This window comes from Corvus cornix, chromosome 1 (genome assembly GCF_000738735.6).
Source record: "Corvus cornix cornix isolate S_Up_H32 chromosome 1, ASM73873v5, whole genome shotgun sequence".
In the NCBI taxonomy this organism is placed as follows: domain Eukaryota; kingdom Metazoa; phylum Chordata; class Aves; order Passeriformes; family Corvidae; genus Corvus; species Corvus cornix.
In genome coordinates, this window is record NC_046332.1 from 4479229 (window position 1) to 4499136 (window position 19908).

The window sequence follows — 19908 nt, forward strand, 5'->3', positions numbered from 1 at the left end:
GGATGGAGGGGTGGCAGGGGCAGCCTAAAGCACAGGGGGGAGGGCTTCCCTTTAGCTGCTCCAGCCAGGGCCTGAGGAAATTACGTCCCTCTGTGTCCTCCTGTTCGGAGGGCTGAGAAGACAGCAAAATCATATTTTTGCATGCCTGCTGGTAGAGGCTGGTCTGGTCTGTGGCTCTGGTATTTGACCCTGCACCCACCCACCTGAGGTGCAGCCGAGTGCAGGCTGTGAACCCAGGGAGCACATTGCCAGTAGGAAGTTGCCATTAAGCAGCCACGAAACACCCATAAATACCACGTCAGCCATCCCCAGCAGCCCTGCTGCAAATAACAGCAGCCACACGTGCAAGCAGGTTCTCTCTGCTGCATGGCACAGGCAGAGCTCTGCACCGGTAGGACCTGCTCAGCTAAGGAAGGGATGGGGATGCGTCTGTGGGGAGGAAACTCCTTAAGTCAGAATAAACCATCATCACACTCTGCCTGGAGGCCAGCAACTGGGAAGCAGTGCTGTGGTTTTGCTGGAATTAAAGCATCAATCCCAACAAAGGCACTGGATTTCAGGAGGGAACAGAGCCTCTTGCAGAACCTCTCTTCTCTGCTTGGCTCAGCTCTCCAAAGGCAAAGCATTCTGCACAAAGCCTTCCCAGGACCGACCCTTCTCGTTTTTCAGTGAGGTAGCTGCAGGATTTGGGGAGCCAGACAGCCACAGACCTTGTCTGCATGGGAAAGCTTATACCAAACTGAGCTAACTCTCTCAGCTTGCAGGGCAAAATACAGCCTTAATCTGATCGAGGTGCTGCTTTTCTGCCTAACTGAACTCATTTGCAATCAGCTTGGCTGAAAGGAGCTGTTCTCAAGCTCTCAAATACTCAGTTCTGACACAGAAAGCAGCATTTTGGGAACGACACTGTAAGCTGCATCAGGGAATACAGCTCCTTCCAGGGCTCCCTGGGGGCAGGAGGGGGTGAAATGTCTCCTACTCCTGCAGTGAGGTGCTGCCTCTTCCCTGAAAAGAGTCCCGTGCAGAGCTGGGGTTTGATGAACTGGAGATGTCCTGCACATCTCAGACCAGGCAATGGACAAGTGCTGACAGTACAGCTCCGATTTTGATGGTGACGATTTCCATCAGCGAGAGCCAATCCCTTCTCCCTGTTCCATCTTTTATTCAACCACAGAGGACAGCTGGAGGCAAAAGGTCACTGAATAGTCACACAGGGCATGATCTAAGGTACGCTTCCTGTTTATCTGCAGAGGACATGAACTTATGCTCTGGAAAATGCACCACAAATGCATCTCAGTTACTTTGGCGCTCACATTTTTTAAGTGCAGATAAGATTAGATGGGCAGCTCGTAAGGAACTCCTCTTTAAATCAACTAAAAAAGCTCAAGAATAGTTTTTAGTTAGGACTGGACCCATGTTACTGATGGAAAAACCTCTCTAATATGTAGTTTGTAGTTTCATTCAAAGCCATCGCTCTGTATCTGACTTTTAGATGAATCCCAGCTTGCACCCTCCTGCCAACATAACCTGAACTGATTTGTTTATCTGTACCCATGGGAGTACATCAGTGGCATCGGGATCATACTGAAAGAGGAACATTGTTTGGACTGCAAAGGGAGAGGCAAATAAGCAGGGTATGTTTAAAACACAAACTCCCCCAAAAGAGCAAATGGAAAGAGGAGAGGCTGGGAAAATACCTGAATCATAGAGTGAGGAATCAGGCAGCACAAATCAGGAGACACTGCTACCCACAAGCTGAGCCTGCCTGTTCTCCCTGTGACCCACGGAAGCACCAACACAGGCTGAACACAGACTGCCCAGGAAGTGAGTGGGCTCACACTGGCCTTGGCCCATGTCTTACAGCCCTAGAAGGAAATCTCACAATGCTTGTTCCGACTGGAGCTCAGCATCACGCTGGGCCCCTGGCTCAAGAAGCAACACATCCCAAGATGTAAGTCCCGAATAAACAAAACTCATCTTGCTACACTGACCCCTTTTCATCCCATTCTCTCTCTTTACTCTTCTTTACAAATCATTCTCACTGGAGACCTTCCAGCTCTCTGTTTCAGGAGGGATTTATGTGATTTATTTACTCACTTGGCGTCTTATCTGGCAAGGAAGCTGCCCCTTGTCTCATTGTAGTAAACTTTAATTATTGGCAGAAGCCCCAGCTGGAAGTGGCTGCAGCTGTGGCTCTGTGATACCTTATAGCCAGTCCTGTCCATCACTGCATCAGTGTAGCCTGTAGCACCTTGGGAAGTGAGGCCAAGGCTCCTACCTGCTTTTCCTACCATTTACTGCACAACAGAGGTGATGATTACTGTGCTCTGCTCCACCAGAGCAAAAGCTACCCTGTGAGCCACCTCTGCCCCTTGCTCTGGTGGGGCTTGGCTAACTCTGAGAACTTTGTGAGCATTCAGAGCATTAGGACAGTTACTTTCCAGGAGAGGACAAGACCAGAATACCTTGCAGGTCTTTCAGGTGTATCCTTAACACTACAAAACAAGTAACATTTTTCTACTTCTACAATACTACTTCTGCAATATTTCCTTTGATCAGCCTTTGCTGGACACCAAACACCTCCATTTCACAATCCCTATGATAATTTTGTGAGGTTTATAAATGGCAGTATGCACAGAGTCCTCATCCTTTTCCTCCAAGCTGCCATCAGATGGCTGAGCAAAAAGGAGTAACCAGTCTCAAAGTGCCATGGGCCCCTCACTGCCAGGATGCAGGAGTGAAACATCATAGGAAGCTGAGCAAAGAAAGTAAGATTTCCACTTGAAAGATACAAGGAGAATTCTGGGGCTGATATCTGGCCATACAATCTGGTTATGAAAGAGTGTAAGGGTTTGTTGAGGTGTAATGATGACCCCAGCACACTCTGCAGAATTCTCGGCTGTTGTTTGCCAGGACTGGCATTTTGAAGGTTGTGCAAACAGGTTTCTAGTTTGACTTGCAACAAAAGGAGTCAATGTCTCATATCAGAGTGTACACAACTGTGCAGAACCACTGCACATCCAAGATAAAGCTGCTTCTAGGTGGTGAAGCCTGAGCCAGTGCAGAGGAAGCCTCCTCATCTGGTTGATGTCACACGCAACAGATTCAATCTTGCACCTTCAGGGAAAGCAATCTGTGAATTATATTGTGAATCCTGGAGTATGGGCTCCGGATTTCTGAATACTCTGCAAAGACAACAGGATCTCCGATTAGGTTTGGGACCAGCCTGAGCTCCTGGCCCCAAAGACGGGTTCTAGACCCCTTTGACCCAGCCACACATCTCTTCTGTACGTGTCCCTACATAGCTGCAGACTGTGGTTTCCTTAAGACAAGGGAATGTTCCTTAATTGAGAAATGTCAAAAAAGTAAAGAAATATTGGACATGGAAGTTTTGGAGACAGTCAGGAGGACGTAAGCAGTCCTGCTTATGCGTGCTGCCTTCAAGGCAGTCAGTGTTGTTAGAACCCAGACATCCCTAGCAGCTCTCCTCTGTTCCCTCTGAAAACAGGACCTCTCACAGCAGCCCTAACACAGATTCAACTTAAACTCCTGAAATGGAAGTGGCAGGAAAACACATCAGGTCTCCTCTTAAACTCTTCCTTTCTGAAACATTTTCAGTGGAGAGCAAGATTCTTGCCTGAGGGTAAATCACTGCTGGCCTGTCTCTTGGAGTCTATTGAATAAGTTAGCCATAAGAACAACTCAGAAGTATGACATTCCTTCTCAGAGTGGCACCCAGGTCAACGCTTATCCCACCACAGATAAATGAATATAGGATGAGTGTGTGCCTGACCTCAGCTGCAACGCTATTGCACAGCTATAATGAGGGTGATAATGAGGAAGGAGCTCTGACTATAACCCAGAGCAGAATAGTACGAGGAATGTGGACTACAAGGAATTGTTTGTTTTTAAGAGAAAGGGCAGAAAAATCCCACTTTACATAAAATATGTAAAAATATGTAACATTTCCCTGTGTTTGGAAAGGGTTTGCTTTAGGGCAACATTTTTCTCAAGACTTGCAGTGATCTGGTCTTGATTTTCTCATTCTGAGAGTTCCCTTGTGAACTGCTGCCATCTTGGCACTCGGGGTCAAGCACTGCCCAAAGGGTAATGTGAGGATATTCCAGCTCAGCAGCTTTCATCCAGAACACTGCAAGAAAATCTCTCCCTCACAGTAACTTCAAAACTACAGAGGGTCGGATCTGCCGAATTTAAAGGCTCACCAAAGCAAGATTTGGGAATCGGGTAGAGGTGGGAGATAAGTAGCCCAAAACTAGTAAAGGGACAAATGTTTCTCAAAGGAAGAAGCACTGTGTTGAGCACGTCCACTGTAAATAAATGGGTCATGTACTACATGACTTGCCTACTAACAGTAGAAGGGAAACTCCTGATGGCTTTCCATCCTTTACTGGTTTGAGGTACCCAAGCTTAATTTTATTTAGGGCCCAATTGTGCCGGACTGTAGAGACCACAGGGTGGTGGCTGGAGTGAGATGCTGTGGCAATGCCAGGCAGGAGACAGGCAGAGTAGAGTAGCCAGTGCCAGACACGCAGGAGAGGAGCTGTGTCCTTCACAACAGAATTATAGGAAACATCTGTAGACATCGGGAAATTTGATGTGGTGAATGAACTATCTACCTTCTGTGTCAGAGAGTGGCTACAATGAAAATAAAATGAGATAATCTTTATTCTAAGCAAGTTGTTCTTTCCCTTGTGCCATGGTACGTAGCTCTCAGGAGTGCCTGGCCTGTGCTTGCCCAGCTCTGTCGGGCAAGATTAGCAAAAGCAGCAAGTGTCACTGTGAAAGGCACAAGTGAGACCTTGAGTCTCCCTGAAAGGCACAAGTGAGACCTTGAGTCTCCATTTCTGTAATGAGAGTATCTGGCAACTGCGTGGTGCCTACATGTTCCCAGCACTGCATGGGCTGATTAATCTCAGCAGCATTACCTCAAACCTTCACTGTTAAGAGCATCTGCTGAGAGGGCAACGTATGGGCTTGCGCACTTTAATGCCTGTATAGCTACTGCTGCATGCCCCACAGAACTGGTCCTGAGGGGAAGCCAGGGGTTTATCTGTCAGGAGGGCACTCAGGTGACCAGGCAGGTGTCTGAGATCTCCTCTGCCCCAGCAAACCTTGAATTCTTTGCTGCGTGTTGGCATGGCTTTAACAGGCAGGCTGGCACGTGCTTGCCCTAAACCCTGGATTAAAACCCATCCCTTCCTGGGCAGACCAAAGAGTTTGAAGCCCACACTCTGTGAGAACAGAATGGAGCCCAGGCTGCCTGCTTCCTGAGCAAGTGTCTTATTGCATCTGGCAAAGGCTGCCAAGAGTGGTTTGATCAAGCACCACCATTACCAAAAGAGGCAGCGAACTGCAGCACCTGGTCCCTGCCGGGCAGGGTGCCTGTGCAGGGGCAGCATGTGTGAAACCTCAGCCTGTACCCTACACAGACACAGGCAGCTCTTGGCTCTGCTGTGCCCTGAGCAGGATAAGGCACCTGGCTGTTCGGCCATGACTCTCTGCGCAGGGATAGCAAACCATTTAAAATCAATCATTTAAATAAATTGCTCTGTGTGTGCACATTGGTTTGGGAATCCCTGACTGAGGTGACCACAGAAACCTCCAGCAAAACATGGGTGTCACCGTTTCCTTTCTGCAATAAGTGCTTTTGTGAGATGCCTGATCCTGTTTGCTTGTGTTCACCATGCTCAGAGTATTCTAATGGGGAAAGGAGTAGTGGGAAGAGATGAGGATGTGGGACTGGGGGGAATGTAATAGCGGCCCAAGGACAGGTCAAGCAGGGCAAATCCAGGCCTGTGCAGAAGCAGCATCCCAGGCACTGGTTAAATTTTGATGCGGAGCAGGCAGGTGCCCAGTGATCTGGAGGAACCTACAGAGTCAGGCAGTGGCTGCAAGACATGGATAGCAGTCCTTCCATTCTGCATTAGTCCTGTAGTTGATCTAGGACACTACAATTGCCCTCAACTAATCAAAAATCCAGGAAAGAATTTTAGTCCAACAACTAAAATGAGATTTGGTGCCAGAAGCCAGAATGCTCAAGAGGAAAGAGTCAAAAGGTACTCAAAGACCTTTCTCAAGTACAAGGTGACACCTACTGCAGGGAGAAGACAGGAGGTTGGGATGAGAGGTAGGAAGGTGAAAGAAAAGGCTGTCAAGTACCAGTGAGACCTGAGGAGGAGAGGCTGTGTGACATACAGTTAAAAGAGATCATGATCATCAGGATTATTTGGTTTATAAGATACATAACAACATCTGCATGCAGACAGAGACGAGGAAAAACACAGGAGGGCTAAGTGGAGAGGCAAAAATCTACAACGCCAGCTAGGCCAGCTGCCTACACACAAGGTGACCAGGGTGTCCAGGAGAGCAGGGAAAACATCCAAGCTTCATTAAGGAGTCCAACCAATTCAAGGAGAAACGGCCTCCGCCTTTCCTGTAGAAGCGCCCTGCGTCTGCAACTGCCTCACACAAGCCCAGCACAGCTGCTCGCAGACAGGCCGAGCAGCCAACATGGAAATCATCTCAGGCAGCAGGAAGAGGACTGTGGATAAAGCTGGTATGTGGCTGGATGCAGTCACACCCAGTCACACAAGTGGAAAAAGAGGGAAAAGCAGAGAGGTTGTGCCCACACAGGCAGCATGGCAGCCTCTTTCCCCTGACAGGCTCCATGCAACGGGAGTTCTATGGCCACCTGAGGCAACACAGCTTCAAAAACTCACCCATACTGGGTTTTAAGCCCAGACATACCACACAGGGTAGTCCCTTCAAGTCTTTGGGGTGCATTGTTGTCTCTTTTCAGAGTCTGAGGTATTTAAGATGATACAGCTTTAAGAAATCAAAAAGAAATACAGAAAGATTGAAAAGCTGGTAGTTTACCATGTGGCTACTCTAGGTGAAAATGGATTTCAAACCATCTAACTTCAACTCAGCAGTACCCTGTCCACTGCAAACCTGAGCTCAGCCATCAGTACCCTTAAGACTGAGACACAAAAACCCAGTAGTTTAACACAGATCTCTACAATTACTAAGTTTGACTACACTAGAAGACTGGGCTAATATGCCTTTTTCCTTTATGAAGTCCTGGAAACTCAGTGTCTTGCTATTTCCTTCAAGTTAATGTATTTGTTTTTAAAAGACTGGCTGTATTTATCTGGAACAAACAGTTTCAAAAAAAAGAGGTGGGTTTTTTTTCTCATTTGGCCTTAAAAGAACAGTGTTGATTTTGCAGAGCTGTTCCCTTGCTCCAAGTGAACACCAGGGACACACCTGAGGTATTTTTCCATCAAGTTTACCATATCACTATGTCTTTTGGGGGAAATAGGTTGTGCTGCTTAAATGTGAGTGCTATCAGTAAGCCAGAACCCTGCAGCAGATACACTGAGCATTCCTATGATCTGAGGTTATGAAAATTCAGATTGTGATGCTGAAAATAAAGTCCCTTGCTCTGAAATGCCCTGTCAAATACAGCCCTTGGCCCCTCTCTTAAAAAAAGCCACACTGAAGAAGGCCAGTGGGAATGTAACAAGAGGAAATGTCCTCAAGTTGCCCCAGGAGAGGCTCAGATAGGATATTAGGAAAAATTTCTTCACTGAAAGGGTTGTTCAAGCACTGAACAGGTTCACAGGGAAGTGATGGAGCCACCATCCCAAAGGACACATATATGCAGCACTTAGGGATATGTTTTAGTGGTGGGCTTGGCAGGGCTGGGTTAATGGTTGGACTTGATGATCTTAGAGGTCTTTTCCAACCTAGAAGATTCTGTGATTAACCTGGCAGCAGGACTTCAGTGCCAGCTGAGAGCTAACGCACCATTTTCTTAAATCATTGAAGATCCCCACTCTCCTTCAAGCAGCACTACTTTTCATTTCTCCAAAATTAAATTAGATGAACATCTACTTTCAGCTTAGTTCAGGAAGACATCTGGATTTTCTGGTATGTCAGGCAGGAGGATATGGATATACAGTCCTGTCATGAACTCCTTCTCTCCATCTGATGGGAGCCCCCTAGCAATAAATACTGCCTGAAAGCTTGGTGATACAACCAGACATGAGCTATAGCAGATATCGAAAATGCAGATAATATGCATGACAGGCAGGGGGGGATGGATTATTTCTCAGAAATTATCCATTGAATAAATAAGCTGATGAGGTTGTGTTGTTTTAAGAATCCACAGACACTCCCAATGCGGAATTGCTCCGTCGGAGCCAAGGGCTGATCTGTACCCTGGCAGGGTGATGCTGATGTCCTGATCCACAGCTGACAACAGCTGTTAGCAAGATGTTGGTCTGGCTGGTCTGGAGAGCATTGCTTCCCATGTGTCTTCAGCAGCTTGTCCAGGCAGGCTCTGGGATGTGTCCTCGAGACTTCCAAAGGCTGCTTCCAAAGGCTCCATGGCTGGAGGAGTGGGGTGGCAGCTCTGATGAAGAGCAGTGGTGGCCACCACAAGACATAGCTGCTTTTCTGGTGAGCTGCCTCCACCAGCTGCTTGTACAGAGCTCTGCTCCTGGCCAGGGCTTCCCTCAGGATCATTCTCAGCTTCCCTGCGTTTCCCTCCCAGACATCTGTTTTTCTTAATGGTCTGGGAACTGTACACAGCTTGTCAAGTTCCCCCAAATTAATCGGTGCCTCTCTGTGTGCACTTCCAGGCCTTGTTCTGGGGAGATCTTGCTGCTCTAGAAGGGTAAGGGGTGACCTAATGGAGGAACAGCCAGCAAAACCTCCCAGGCTGCCCACAGAAGACAGGAAATAGTGCAGTCTGTGGGGCAAGTGCTCCAATCTCACGTGAGCAAGGAATTCTAGACTAAGACATAGAGTAGAGAGATGGCCAGGAAGGCTGGACTTGCATGCGTACTACTACTTCAGTGGGGAATGAAATGCATAAACCATGGTTATAATATGATACAGACCTCTGAGATGAGAAGTTTTCTGTTGTGCCTTGAAATAAATCATTATTTTATCCCATCTCAACCACAGTGTTCCTTTAAGCAACTTGTAGCTGCACACACGATGGGAGGCTACACCCTGCTCTCACCTGCAGACAGGGAGACCCTTGGGCAGCTGCTCTGAAAGAAACGGGCTGAGCAAATGGAACAGCCCCTGTAGCAGGAAAGGTCTCAACCTAATGGATCTTCTCCCTTGCTTGCCTCACACGGGGTCAGGAAAAAGCCCTGCTTTTAGCAGAGTCTGAAAAAAAAGATGAATTTCAACACAAGGAGGCTCAGACTCAAGATGCTTCAGGTGGGACAAGGAAGGGATCACTCTTGGCCTAATGGAGTGGTTAAAGAGGATGAACTTTAAGCAAGTGCATATACAGAACGCATAAATTATCTAATCTGAAGCTATTCAGAACATGAAATTAGAAACTGAAGTCACTGAACTGTCAGAGAAGGTGCACAGAGAATGCAAGAAGCAGGGACAGTTCAAAATACTTCTGATAAATACTGTAAATAGACCGTGGTACCTCCCCATTTAAACTCAATTTGAGACAGGCTGGTTGTAGCAGCAAATGGATTCTACTCCTCTTAATTTATCATGCTGGGAACAGAAAATCAGAAGGGTAAATGAGCCTACACAGAGCTTCCAACTGCAGCGGCTTCCAGGACTCATCAGTTAGAACTGTGCTATCTTTGTAACACATTGCTATTAAATTAGGTCTACACTGGATGCAGGCAGGTCAGAGAAGGAGGTTCATATTTATCTAAGACAGGAATTTAGTCTAAAAAGGTACACAGATATGGAGTGGAGGAAAGTGATAGCAAGCACTCTGCTAGCAGCCAGCTTGAGGTGTGAATGCTGAGCTATACACACAGAGAGGTCTTGCTGGTTGGACCCTGGAGGGCTCACTGGCCCCAGTAGCACTGAGGATCTGGGTCTGCAAAGCTGCTTTCCCAGCAGATGCCCACCCTTTGGCTTCATCCAGAGTCTCCAGTCTGTGAGACTCCTGAAAATTGGGCCAAACACTGGGAAAATGTACCCAGGCAGCTGTAATTTGCTGTTACATTTGAAAATGCCTGAATTTTCAGCCCAGTCTGGATCAGCCATAACGATGCATTAGAAATGTAGTCTTTTCCATAGGTAAACAACTCCTCTACATACCCTAAGGAAAATGCACACAAGCAACTCCTGAGCTGCAGCTTGGCCTTTGACATAAATTATTTTTCAGTGACCAGAAGAAGAAAATGATCTGTTTTGGAGTAAAACGATGCATAAAATTCACCCAAAACGCTGCAACGGAGAAACCCAGTGCTTGTAAGAGCTTTGAAACACTCCACCCCTACTTCAGTGCTCTTTTACCTGCTGGCTGATTGGAACTCGTTTACCTGTTCTTTCTCTGCAAGAAGAGGGACTAAAGTTCCTTCAACCTCAGGCACAGTTTGCCCAGGTTAAAGCTGGGCCACCGGAACCAGGTTTCCAGGAAGTGTGGGCTCCGTGCCTGCACAACACTTGCTCAGTGAGTGAATCAGCACTAGGAAGCTGTGGCCAGCATGTCCCTGAACTCACAGGTGTTGAGAAGAAAAAATTAAACTAAACTTTTGATCTCTGGAATCACTAGAATGATCCAGTGATTTTTGAGTCTGTTAGTTGACTGAGACAGGATGATGTATTATATGAGATTGAAGTCCCGATGGGATTGGAAAAGACAACTTTGCATTGAGCTGGGAGATGAAAGACAAAGTGCTATGGTTGTTTCCTTTTTGTAGGAGTAACCAGTGTACTCAGCAATCAGTCTCTTTTTTCCACTCTGTCCTCTTCACAGGCACCTGCTGTCTAGAGGACCATGGAGAGCCCCTCTGCCTCTAAACTGGGAATGAACACCTTCAAACTGAGCATGGAAACCCTGGGTTCTCATGGAGGGACAGTGTTGACAACTCCATGCACTTCATAAAGACTAAATGGGAAGCCAAATTAGACTGTGCACGTTTCACAAGTTAAACATGCCCTCACTGCAAAGCCCAAGGGGTGAAATTCCTGGGAAGCCTGGCACACCAACTCAAGTGTGTGTCTATGAAAACAGGGCATGTGTCATCTGAACTTACATCAGGGGAACATGGCACTCAGCAGAAAGGTATTTCAAGATGACTGACTTGAGGAAGCCATGATTGCTGTTGCAGTACACAGTTTTAAAGGATAAAGAAACCCATTCTAAAACCAGGAAGAAATAATAAAAACAGAATCGGTTTTGTGTTTTACCCAGGTAGTAAAATAACCATTCCCAGACTCTTACAGATATGATGCCAACTTATTCTGACCTGAGCTTCCCACAGGCAGAAGTTTGCCAGGCTTGAACAAGGTACTGCAGCAGGGGGGAATCATAAACACTTCTGGGGCCTGCCGCTGAATAGCCACGAGCTGCTTCTAGCAGCCCACACGTGGAAGAACTGCAGAACAGCATGGTGCTGCCCCTCTGGTGGCTCTCTCAATACCACTAACCTGAATACTACTGAAGCTCGCTTCTTATCCTTCTAATGCACAGTCCAGCCTATTTTTGAATCATTCATGGGAAAAAGATTTCTACTACATTTGGTTTCCACTACGCTACTCCAAACCTTGCCAGACCTCACTGTTAGAAATCTCTCCTGCTACTTGGTGAGATATAAATCTTTCCTTTAATTGCATCCCGGTATTCCCAGGCATACAGCTTTTCCAGTGCACTAATTCTGTTTCCTCCGCACTAGCAGTTTTAGACTACTGTCCTCAGTCTCACTGCAAAGCCACACTGACTCGTTAAAGTCCAATCTTCTGAGCCAGAATTCCCTCTCCTTTGCATTTTTGTGCCTTTCTGTGCATAAGAAGTCACTGGTCTGCACCCTTCAGATATCCAGGCTTTCCAAACCACACACGTTAATTCTAGGCGTGTTTGAGAAGCCTGAGATGAACAGTGGCTTTGTTGAAGCTGGCAGTAAATCAGTATCTTTTGCAGATTAGCCACCAGTCATCCACACTGACCAAAACCCTGTGTGCATCTCGTTTGAAAGGGTAAACAGGTGTATTTGCATATGCAACAACACCAGTTTACAACGTTCCTGCCTGTTCTATGGGCTTTGAGCTCTTTTAAAATCTGGTGATGAATAATGAAGAAAAAGCCATGCATCTAAATCTGCTGTCAATCTGGCAAGTGAGGTCTGGGTCTTCTCATGGAGAAGACTTCCAGAAACACCTTTAGCAAGTGATGTGCTTTATCTGACAAGAATTTGGTCCAGCGACTTTTTTGTCTTTCCAAAGACTGAAAACTTCATTTGGCACTAATGGGGCAGATAAGGCTCATCCTTACCAGTACATTACCCAGACCCAGATACTGGTGATAAGATACAAAGATATGACTCAGATTTGATGTAAAAGCATTTCTGGCATGAGACTGCATAGCTGGATACATTGTGACCTGGTTGAAATGTGACTTAAATCAATGCCTAGGTGAGACTCTGTAGGAATGAAGTGCCCTGGGTCTCTGCAAACAACCAGGTGTGAAGCAACTCTGCAGTGAATGTGTAGTAACAACTTCTCCTTACACAGCAGCTCTGCTGTCCCTAGACCAGATTAATCTTATGCCTGCTTGTCCTGCAAACTGCTAAAGGCATATATATCCCTGTCTGCATGGCACCAAGACAAGGTCCTCCAAACAGGTTTCCTTGCTGCTGGCTTCAGCTGCCACCTCAGATCCCAAATTCAAGCTGTGGAGGTGGTGTTTTAGGAAAAAGAGCATCCACCTCTCTAAAACACCTCTGTAAACGGACCAAAGTGGAAACAGAATGGAAAACCAACCGCAGTTTGTGTGGGCTGGTTCATTTCCATGATAAAAGCCAGCAAGTTTCCAAGCAGCATCTATTGATAAAGCAGTGCTGATGTTTTCCCCCTGTTCTTCAGATAAGCAGCTCCTGGGAATGCATGAAAAGGTATGCATGATATGCTGCTCAACTGCAAAGCATGCCGCCAATTAGACTGCGGAGCACAGCACAGAAGGCGTTTCCAAAATGCTATCACATGGCTTGGGACACTCAGACAACCAAACTGGGGAGTGAGGAGAGGTTCAGAAGAATTCTCCCTCTCTGGTGACACAAAAAAAGCCTTAATTCCATTTAATCCAGGGTCTCTGCTAGGTGGAACAAAGGGCTGCAGCACAGCCCATGGGGTTTGGTTTTGATGTTTTCTGTCCTTCAAGAGGGAGGCCTCCAGTCACTAGCATGTGGAAGTCTGGCAAACCTGATCCTTTCCAGGACTCCTTGCTGCAGACATGCTATTTACAGTCAAGCAGGTCCCAAATCTGCCCAGACCTGAGGAGTAAAATGGTGTCATACAGTACCTCTCCCAGTACATTTAAATACTCTCCCCTTTAACTACATAGACACACTGTGTGAACGTGTCATTTCAATGGGTTTGGGAGGAAACACTGAAAACAAGTCTATTTGAGGTTAAACTGTTCTGTTAAGCAAAAAGAAAAAAAGAAGAGTGGAAAAGGGACATTTAAACTTTTAGAACGAAAGCCAATCATCAGAGCTTCCTGAGAAAGGGATATTGCTTCCTGGCAGAGCTAACCGTGGCATAATGCCTGTTCTTAATCTCAGCTCCACAGCTGCAAGGATGGGCAGAGACCTCTCTCAGCTCAGCTCACCTCCTGTCCTGATGCTCTGAGTACCAGGATGGTCACAGATCTCAGCCACCTCATCTGCACAGTACCCATTCCTGCATCCAATTCGGTCCCCTTGGGGGACAGGTCAGGTTTCCTCAGTGCAATTTTCCTAAGGACAGGGTGAGTGCCTGTTTTGAAAGCAGGCTGCCCTGTACGTCGGCCACTTTGTGGTGTCCCCACCTGACACAGGAAGGGCCGTTTTGCTGAAAAAAGCAATGACTCCATCGCTCCCCAGATGTCCGAGGTGAGGACACTGTGGTGTAGTGACAGCACAGCCCTGCGGCTGGAGCCATGCTCAGGAGTTGCCCAGAAGGGTGAAGAGCAAAGAACTGCCCTCAGCCCTGGAAAAGCTTTCCCTCCCTCTGCTGAGTCAGTGCACCAACAGGAAAAAAGATGATCTAGCAGGTGTAGTTGCAGAAAAGAGACATGGCAACGGAGGTGTCACAGAATTAAATGACATCTGTTGGTAGGCACAAAGGAGAGGAGAGCCTTCCCAAAATACACCTGGTTTCTGGACCTCTGCAGTTTAGGGAACCCATCACACCATGGGGAGCCACTCAAGTGAAATTCAGATTTGGATTGCTTCCCTTTGCTGTGCAAGTAAAGTTCAAGTGTCTCTATGCTCCCAAGCCCCTACAGAGAGACTGGGAAGAAGAATGCCATGACTGCTGTGGAACACGGGCTGCAGAAAGCCACAAGCACTTTCAGCGGATGCCTTAACTCACAACATCTGCAGGAAGGTTTGGGAACCCGCAAGCCATGGGAATTAAGACAGCTTGGACCAAATCTAAGGATGTAAACTAAGAGACCAACACAAAAATTTCTGATCCTTTTTGTACCATGAGTGCAAAGAATGTTTAGTGGCTGTTTTTTTTACAAGTGGCTTAGCTTCCATCAGTGCAGTTTTACCCACTTTTGATACGAACTCATGTTAACAATCTGCGGTATAAACTTCATGGTTTCAAGTTCTTTTCATTTGCCATACACTGGAAAGAAAACTGAGTCTCAAATCTATTTTGCATCAAGAAGATGGGCCTTTGCAAAAAAAAAACCCCAAACAACAAAACAAAACACTGAAGATCAAGACACTCACAAAATTACATGAACCGCAAGGATGGGGTTTTGCTGCCTTTTTCTCCCTCTTTTAAGATCTTAAATAGTTCCAGTTGCTGCTTTGAATGTGGCACATTCCTGACAGCAGAAAGGCTAAGACCACAGGTACTAGTCCTTAAGGAGCAGCAAACCCACACTAAAACCACTCTTAAGAAAGAGATCCCAACTATCTTGCTTCTGTGGGTTTTTCAGAACTAGGGTCTTCCTGCCAGAGACATGACGGAAATCAGCTGGCTAGGTCAGCCCTCTGCCCTTTTCCTCCTGATGCTGGTAATCCTCATGTGTCCCATTAGAGCAAAGAGCCTGCCAGCCACGCCAGCAGGAAAGCACGGAGCAGCTCTGCCTGCCACTGATGAAGCAAACAGGGAAATGACAGGACTCCTCTCGTTCCTGCTGCACAGGATCATTAAATCTGGTTTTAAAGCAAAAGGCTGTGGTGAGCCTCTGTGTCCATAGCCTGTGAAAAGCCCTCAGGAACAAACAGAGCAGAGAATCAGCTGGTGGGAACTCAAGTTCTTGCTCTTGGCTCTGTTTTGGTCTAATATCTTCTTACCTTTGGGATATTAAACACCTCTTTGGAGGCTTGGGGCAGGACCAAGCGCACTACTAATAAAATATCTTGGAAATTGAGATGTTTTAAAATTAAGAATGGATTCAGCAATCTACAAATGACCAAAAAAACCCAGGAAACACAGGGAAAAGGCTGGAAATAGAGGAAAAGGGACAGAATCAAGAGCAGGGAAATCTTAGGTCAGATATTTCAGAGAAGCTTCCTGGCCACCAGACCTTCCGTATGTGTCACATGTGTCTCCAAAAAGGAAATGGCAGGTGTGTTCCTTTCTACTCCAACACAGACAACAGAAAATACTCGAGGGGTGCAGTCCTGTGTGTGTGGAGAGGAGAGGAGGTGAGGGAGAGTGTCCTCAACATGCAAAAATACCTCCTTCAACCCTAAGTTATAACAAATTAGGAGCTCAACTCCCCCTCCCTTCTGAAGCATCACAGGACACTACAGTGAAAAAGAATAAAACAAGTGTTAGCAGTGACTGAACCAGACTCTGTCAAACCTGAAAACCCTTGCGAAGCCAAACATTTCTCATGTCACCTAAGTAGTCTGTGCTGAGTCGGTTTCACCACTGCTTGATCCTTCTCCACCCCAAAATCTATTTAGATACTTCAGACATTTTTTGTAACGAACATGCCTGAACAGGCCAAATCTTTAACCCTTGCCTGTGGGGCAGGTCAGCACAGATAATAACAAGGATGGTGATGTTAGCACCTGCGTGTAGTCACAACTGCCCAGCTGAGTTATGCACTGGAAATCTTCAAAGAACAATTGAAGTGGTGCTTCAAGCACACTGCTCCCTGGCTCTGTTGCGTGTCCCCTGGTGCTGGGGCTGCATCCACGCAGTAAAAAGGCTTATCTGGGAAGATAATATAAAGTGTTTAGTAAGGTCTCTGTTTAGCAGAGAGAAATACCAAATGTCCTCTTTCATAATTTGAGGTTTTGCCAATGTTGTAATCACCTTTCTATTTCCTGTGCCCCTCCTAAAAATATTTTTTTTCCCTTGCCACTTTAAAAAACTGTTTGAAAAGCTTGCAAATCCAGCCTGACATGACCAAAGCAAGCACCACCATTCCCATTTTGAATGAACGGGACAGGAGGCAGAAGGAGATGAACTGCCTTGCCCAAGAGGGTGTTACACAGGAGAATGCTTGAACATAGACACCATGCAAGCCAGACTCCTGTCCACTAGCTCTGTGCCCACCCTGAGATGTGAGATCCAACTCCCATGAAGCACAGGGCACAGAGAAAAAGGGACAGAAAACCCTCTGGGGGTGTGCTACTCATCTACCTCGCTCAAGCACAGGTTCTCGGGTCCCCTTCCCTGACCCAAAGTGCTCTATTGATAACCAAAGTGAGACCTGCCAATCCACGTGGGACAGGGGCTACACACAGCTGAGGGTGCGAATGACAACTGCTGCTGCACGGGTTGGGAAGGAACCGACCCCAAGGAGCCTGTCAGTCCTGGAAGGTTTGTTCTGTTATGCCCCCATTTTTAATGACTCCTTAAAACCTCCTTTCAGAATGATACTTCTAAAAATCTAGCGCTCTAATCACACCTCGGAGACTAGTAAGTAAAAGGCAGCTGTTCCTCATTCCCCTTTCACAGAGGTAATTTCTTCCCAAACCATCCCCCTGCTTTTCAAATCTGGACTAAAACCTGCGAAAGAGTCTGAGGTGCAGGACAGGGGTTGGGGTGGGGGGAAGGAGACCTTTATCTGAACCCCAGCAAAGGGATATTTGAAGCTGCCTTCAGGGAGAAACTGCTTTGCAAGGTGGAGCTAAAGCAGATCGCGGAGCCAGTCACAAGCTAGTGGAAATAAAGTTTTCTTTACCTCCATATCCTGCAAGAGAGAGGTGTCCTCGGGGCAATCTTTCTTCCCCACCCCTTTCTTTCCCTGTTATCTGTGGGAAAACTTCAGCCGAGCCAGAGCAGAACGGTGCCGCCGTGGAGGGGTGGAAGATCCCAGCTCCTGCTCAGCCTGAGCTGACAGAGCCCGGCGAGTGGCCCTGCACTACGAACAAGGAAGAAGGGCGGGTGGGTGAGAGGAAGGGAGGGAGGGAGGGGAGAGGAGGGGGAGGCAAGGCAATCAGGGTTTAAATTTAGACACAAATCTAAACAGATACTGTCCTTCCCGGAGTGTTGGGCTCGTGAGACAACAAGCAACAAGCTCTGCCTCCGCGCCCAAACTTCGGGACACCGCATGTGCATTTCCTCTCCTCTTTCCTCTCTCCCCCTTCCTATTTTCTATCACCTTATCTTCCCCTCCCACCCCCCCGTTTTGTCTCAGTTTCTCTCCACTGCTTGCAGCTCCTGCTCTGGTATCTCTGCTCCGATCTCTTTGCTGTCCCCACTTCCCTGTCCAAATCTGCAGGGTCTCTTGCTTGTTTATTTGTGAGGAGAGATTCCCTTTTCTTCTAACTGCAGCTTTCCTTTCTCTTCCTTGTTTTCAGTAATTTCACTCTGTCTTCAGAGAGGCAGAATAGGAGGAGAGCGAGGGTGATTAGTGGGCTTGAACAGAATTTAAGGCGTTGTCCTGGTGCGCGGCTGGGACTCTCAGGAAGGTCAGGATCTCCTGGGTGAACCCCCAGAGAGAAAACAGGGCGTAATTGTGGGCTCCAGCAGAGGGTCTCCATGTAAGGTTGTCACTGTCCAGCTGTAAAACAGGACCAGCTCTTTCCACCCTGAATTTGTGTCACACCACCAGATCAGAAAGTGCAGGTTGTTCACCTCTCCCTTCGCAGGGATGGACAGATTTGTGCACTGGAAGCGAGAAGTTTCCGTGGTGGTAGAAAAACTGAGATGGGGAAAAACAAGCCTCCGGAATGTTTTGCTGCAGTTTCCCTTTCCATTCTGATCACGGTGTTGTAAACCGGACATCTCTTTTAGCAACTGTTTGCATATGCTCCTTCTCAAAGAATTTCAGTCCCCACCTCTTGAGAGCGGGGTGGTGCAGAGGAATTTGGAAACGCTCCCTTTGTCTTCTGCTGGCTTCCCTGCCTTGAGTGCAGCTGCAAAGTGACACAATGTCGTATCGTCATTTTGGCACGATACCTTGGGGGCAGAAGAGAGTTAAAACATATTTTCTGGAAGGGATGCATACTTCTCCTTTGCAGTGTTTCACAAGTCCCTGCTGGCTGTGGCTGAGAACACTCCAGCAAGGATTTAAATGTGAGCATCATGATATCCCAGCTCACTGTTACTGATGGTTGTTCTTCCAGCGTAGTTAACTGTTGCTGTCCTGCATGCTGTGGGACTCCTCTGGAATTTGCAGATTTAAATCATGATCTCATTATCTCCCAGATTCAATATACAATATACAATAGTCACTCTGTCCGTAGCCAAAAGAATGATAGGCTGAGTTGCTGCAATCTGGAGATTGGGCAAGAGAACTAATTAATCTTCTGTTGTTGAAATACTAGATTAGATGAAACCCCTCTGCTGTAAGCAACCAGAAGATGCTGCTACTGTAGATAAAATAAAATAGAAATATGAAAATGAAACTACTACTTGTTTGGAAATGCTATTGATTTCTTCAAGTCCTGACAATGGCACATTAGGAGAGGGAATAGAAACTGAACTGAGAAGTAGGGTGAGTCAGGGAGAGCAGGACTCTCCACTGCCCATGCTTTGCCTGCTGTGGGGACAGAAGGAGGATTTCAAGCTCAAGGATTTCACTGGACATGGATCACAAGTGGTGTTTTCAAGGTATCTGCCGTGTAACACACCGTCAAAGTCACATCTCCCATGATTGTTTCCTGCTGCTCAGGGTCTGTTTCAGTATTTTTTTTTTCTGCTTTCAGGGGTTCTACTGTGCAGAGGAAACTGTTTGCTTAGGTGTACAGAAAAAGAAACTGCTAGGCAGAGGCAGTATCACTTCGCCCATACTAATAAACCAAAAGCAGTTGCAGCTGCCCCACCACAATTCTTCACTCCATCTATTTCTGCCTCCAAGTATCTTGCCACAAAACAAACCTTTTCTATCAGCTAGATTCCCAAATGCCATTGCTCTGGGCATGGTACACAGTACTCAGGGTACTTTTGCCATTTTGTCAGTAATTTTGACACTTTTTAATGCTAAATCTTCCTTCCTGAAGGAGCAAGGGGTGAATGCACAGAAATATGGTGTATGTTTTTCTCCAGACAGGAAGACATGAGGTATGGATTTGTTCTCCTCTTTCTTGTTTCTGGACTGAAAACCACTAGAAAATCTGAAAAAAAACCCCACATGCTTTAACTGCAAGAACATCATAACAAACCTTAATAAGGGAAGTTATACTGAGAAAATGGGTGTTTTACATGATGTGTACATGCAAGTATTTGAGGTATCTTCGAGTATGACTCTTTGCATCCCTCTGTATATCTCTGCTTACAGACCTGGGATGTAGCAGTGTCTATGAGACTAACTTGTTCTTACATCCAAAAAAAAGTTCCACATCTGTTCTGCTCCGGAGGAAAAAAAGTATAGTCATCACTAATGCCATTAAAACAGGCTCCAGGGGGAAATTTCATTTGACTGAGAAAATGCTGCAATTGTGGCCCCCTGGATTTTGCAGCTTCCTGTCTGATTCTTTTCAAGACACG

The 19908-nt window shown here is 46.7% G+C and overlaps 1 protein-coding gene across 5 annotated transcripts in view; it reads right to left on the reverse strand.

Moving 5' to 3' along the window:
• The window catches only part of RCSD1 (RCSD domain containing 1), a 38767-nt gene that overhangs the window by 13906 nt on the left and 4953 nt on the right, over positions 1-19908 (reverse strand). The window contains exon 1 of one of the 5 annotated variants that reach the window (XM_010399464.4): positions 17159-17535. The exons of the other annotated variants lie outside the window; for them this stretch is intronic. Coding sequence (XP_010397766.3) covers positions 17159-17164 — 6 coding nt within the window. The 5' untranslated portion in view covers positions 17165-17535. Of the gene's footprint in view, positions 1-17158; positions 17536-19908 lie in introns of those variants that run through there. 5 annotated transcript variants of the gene reach the window in all.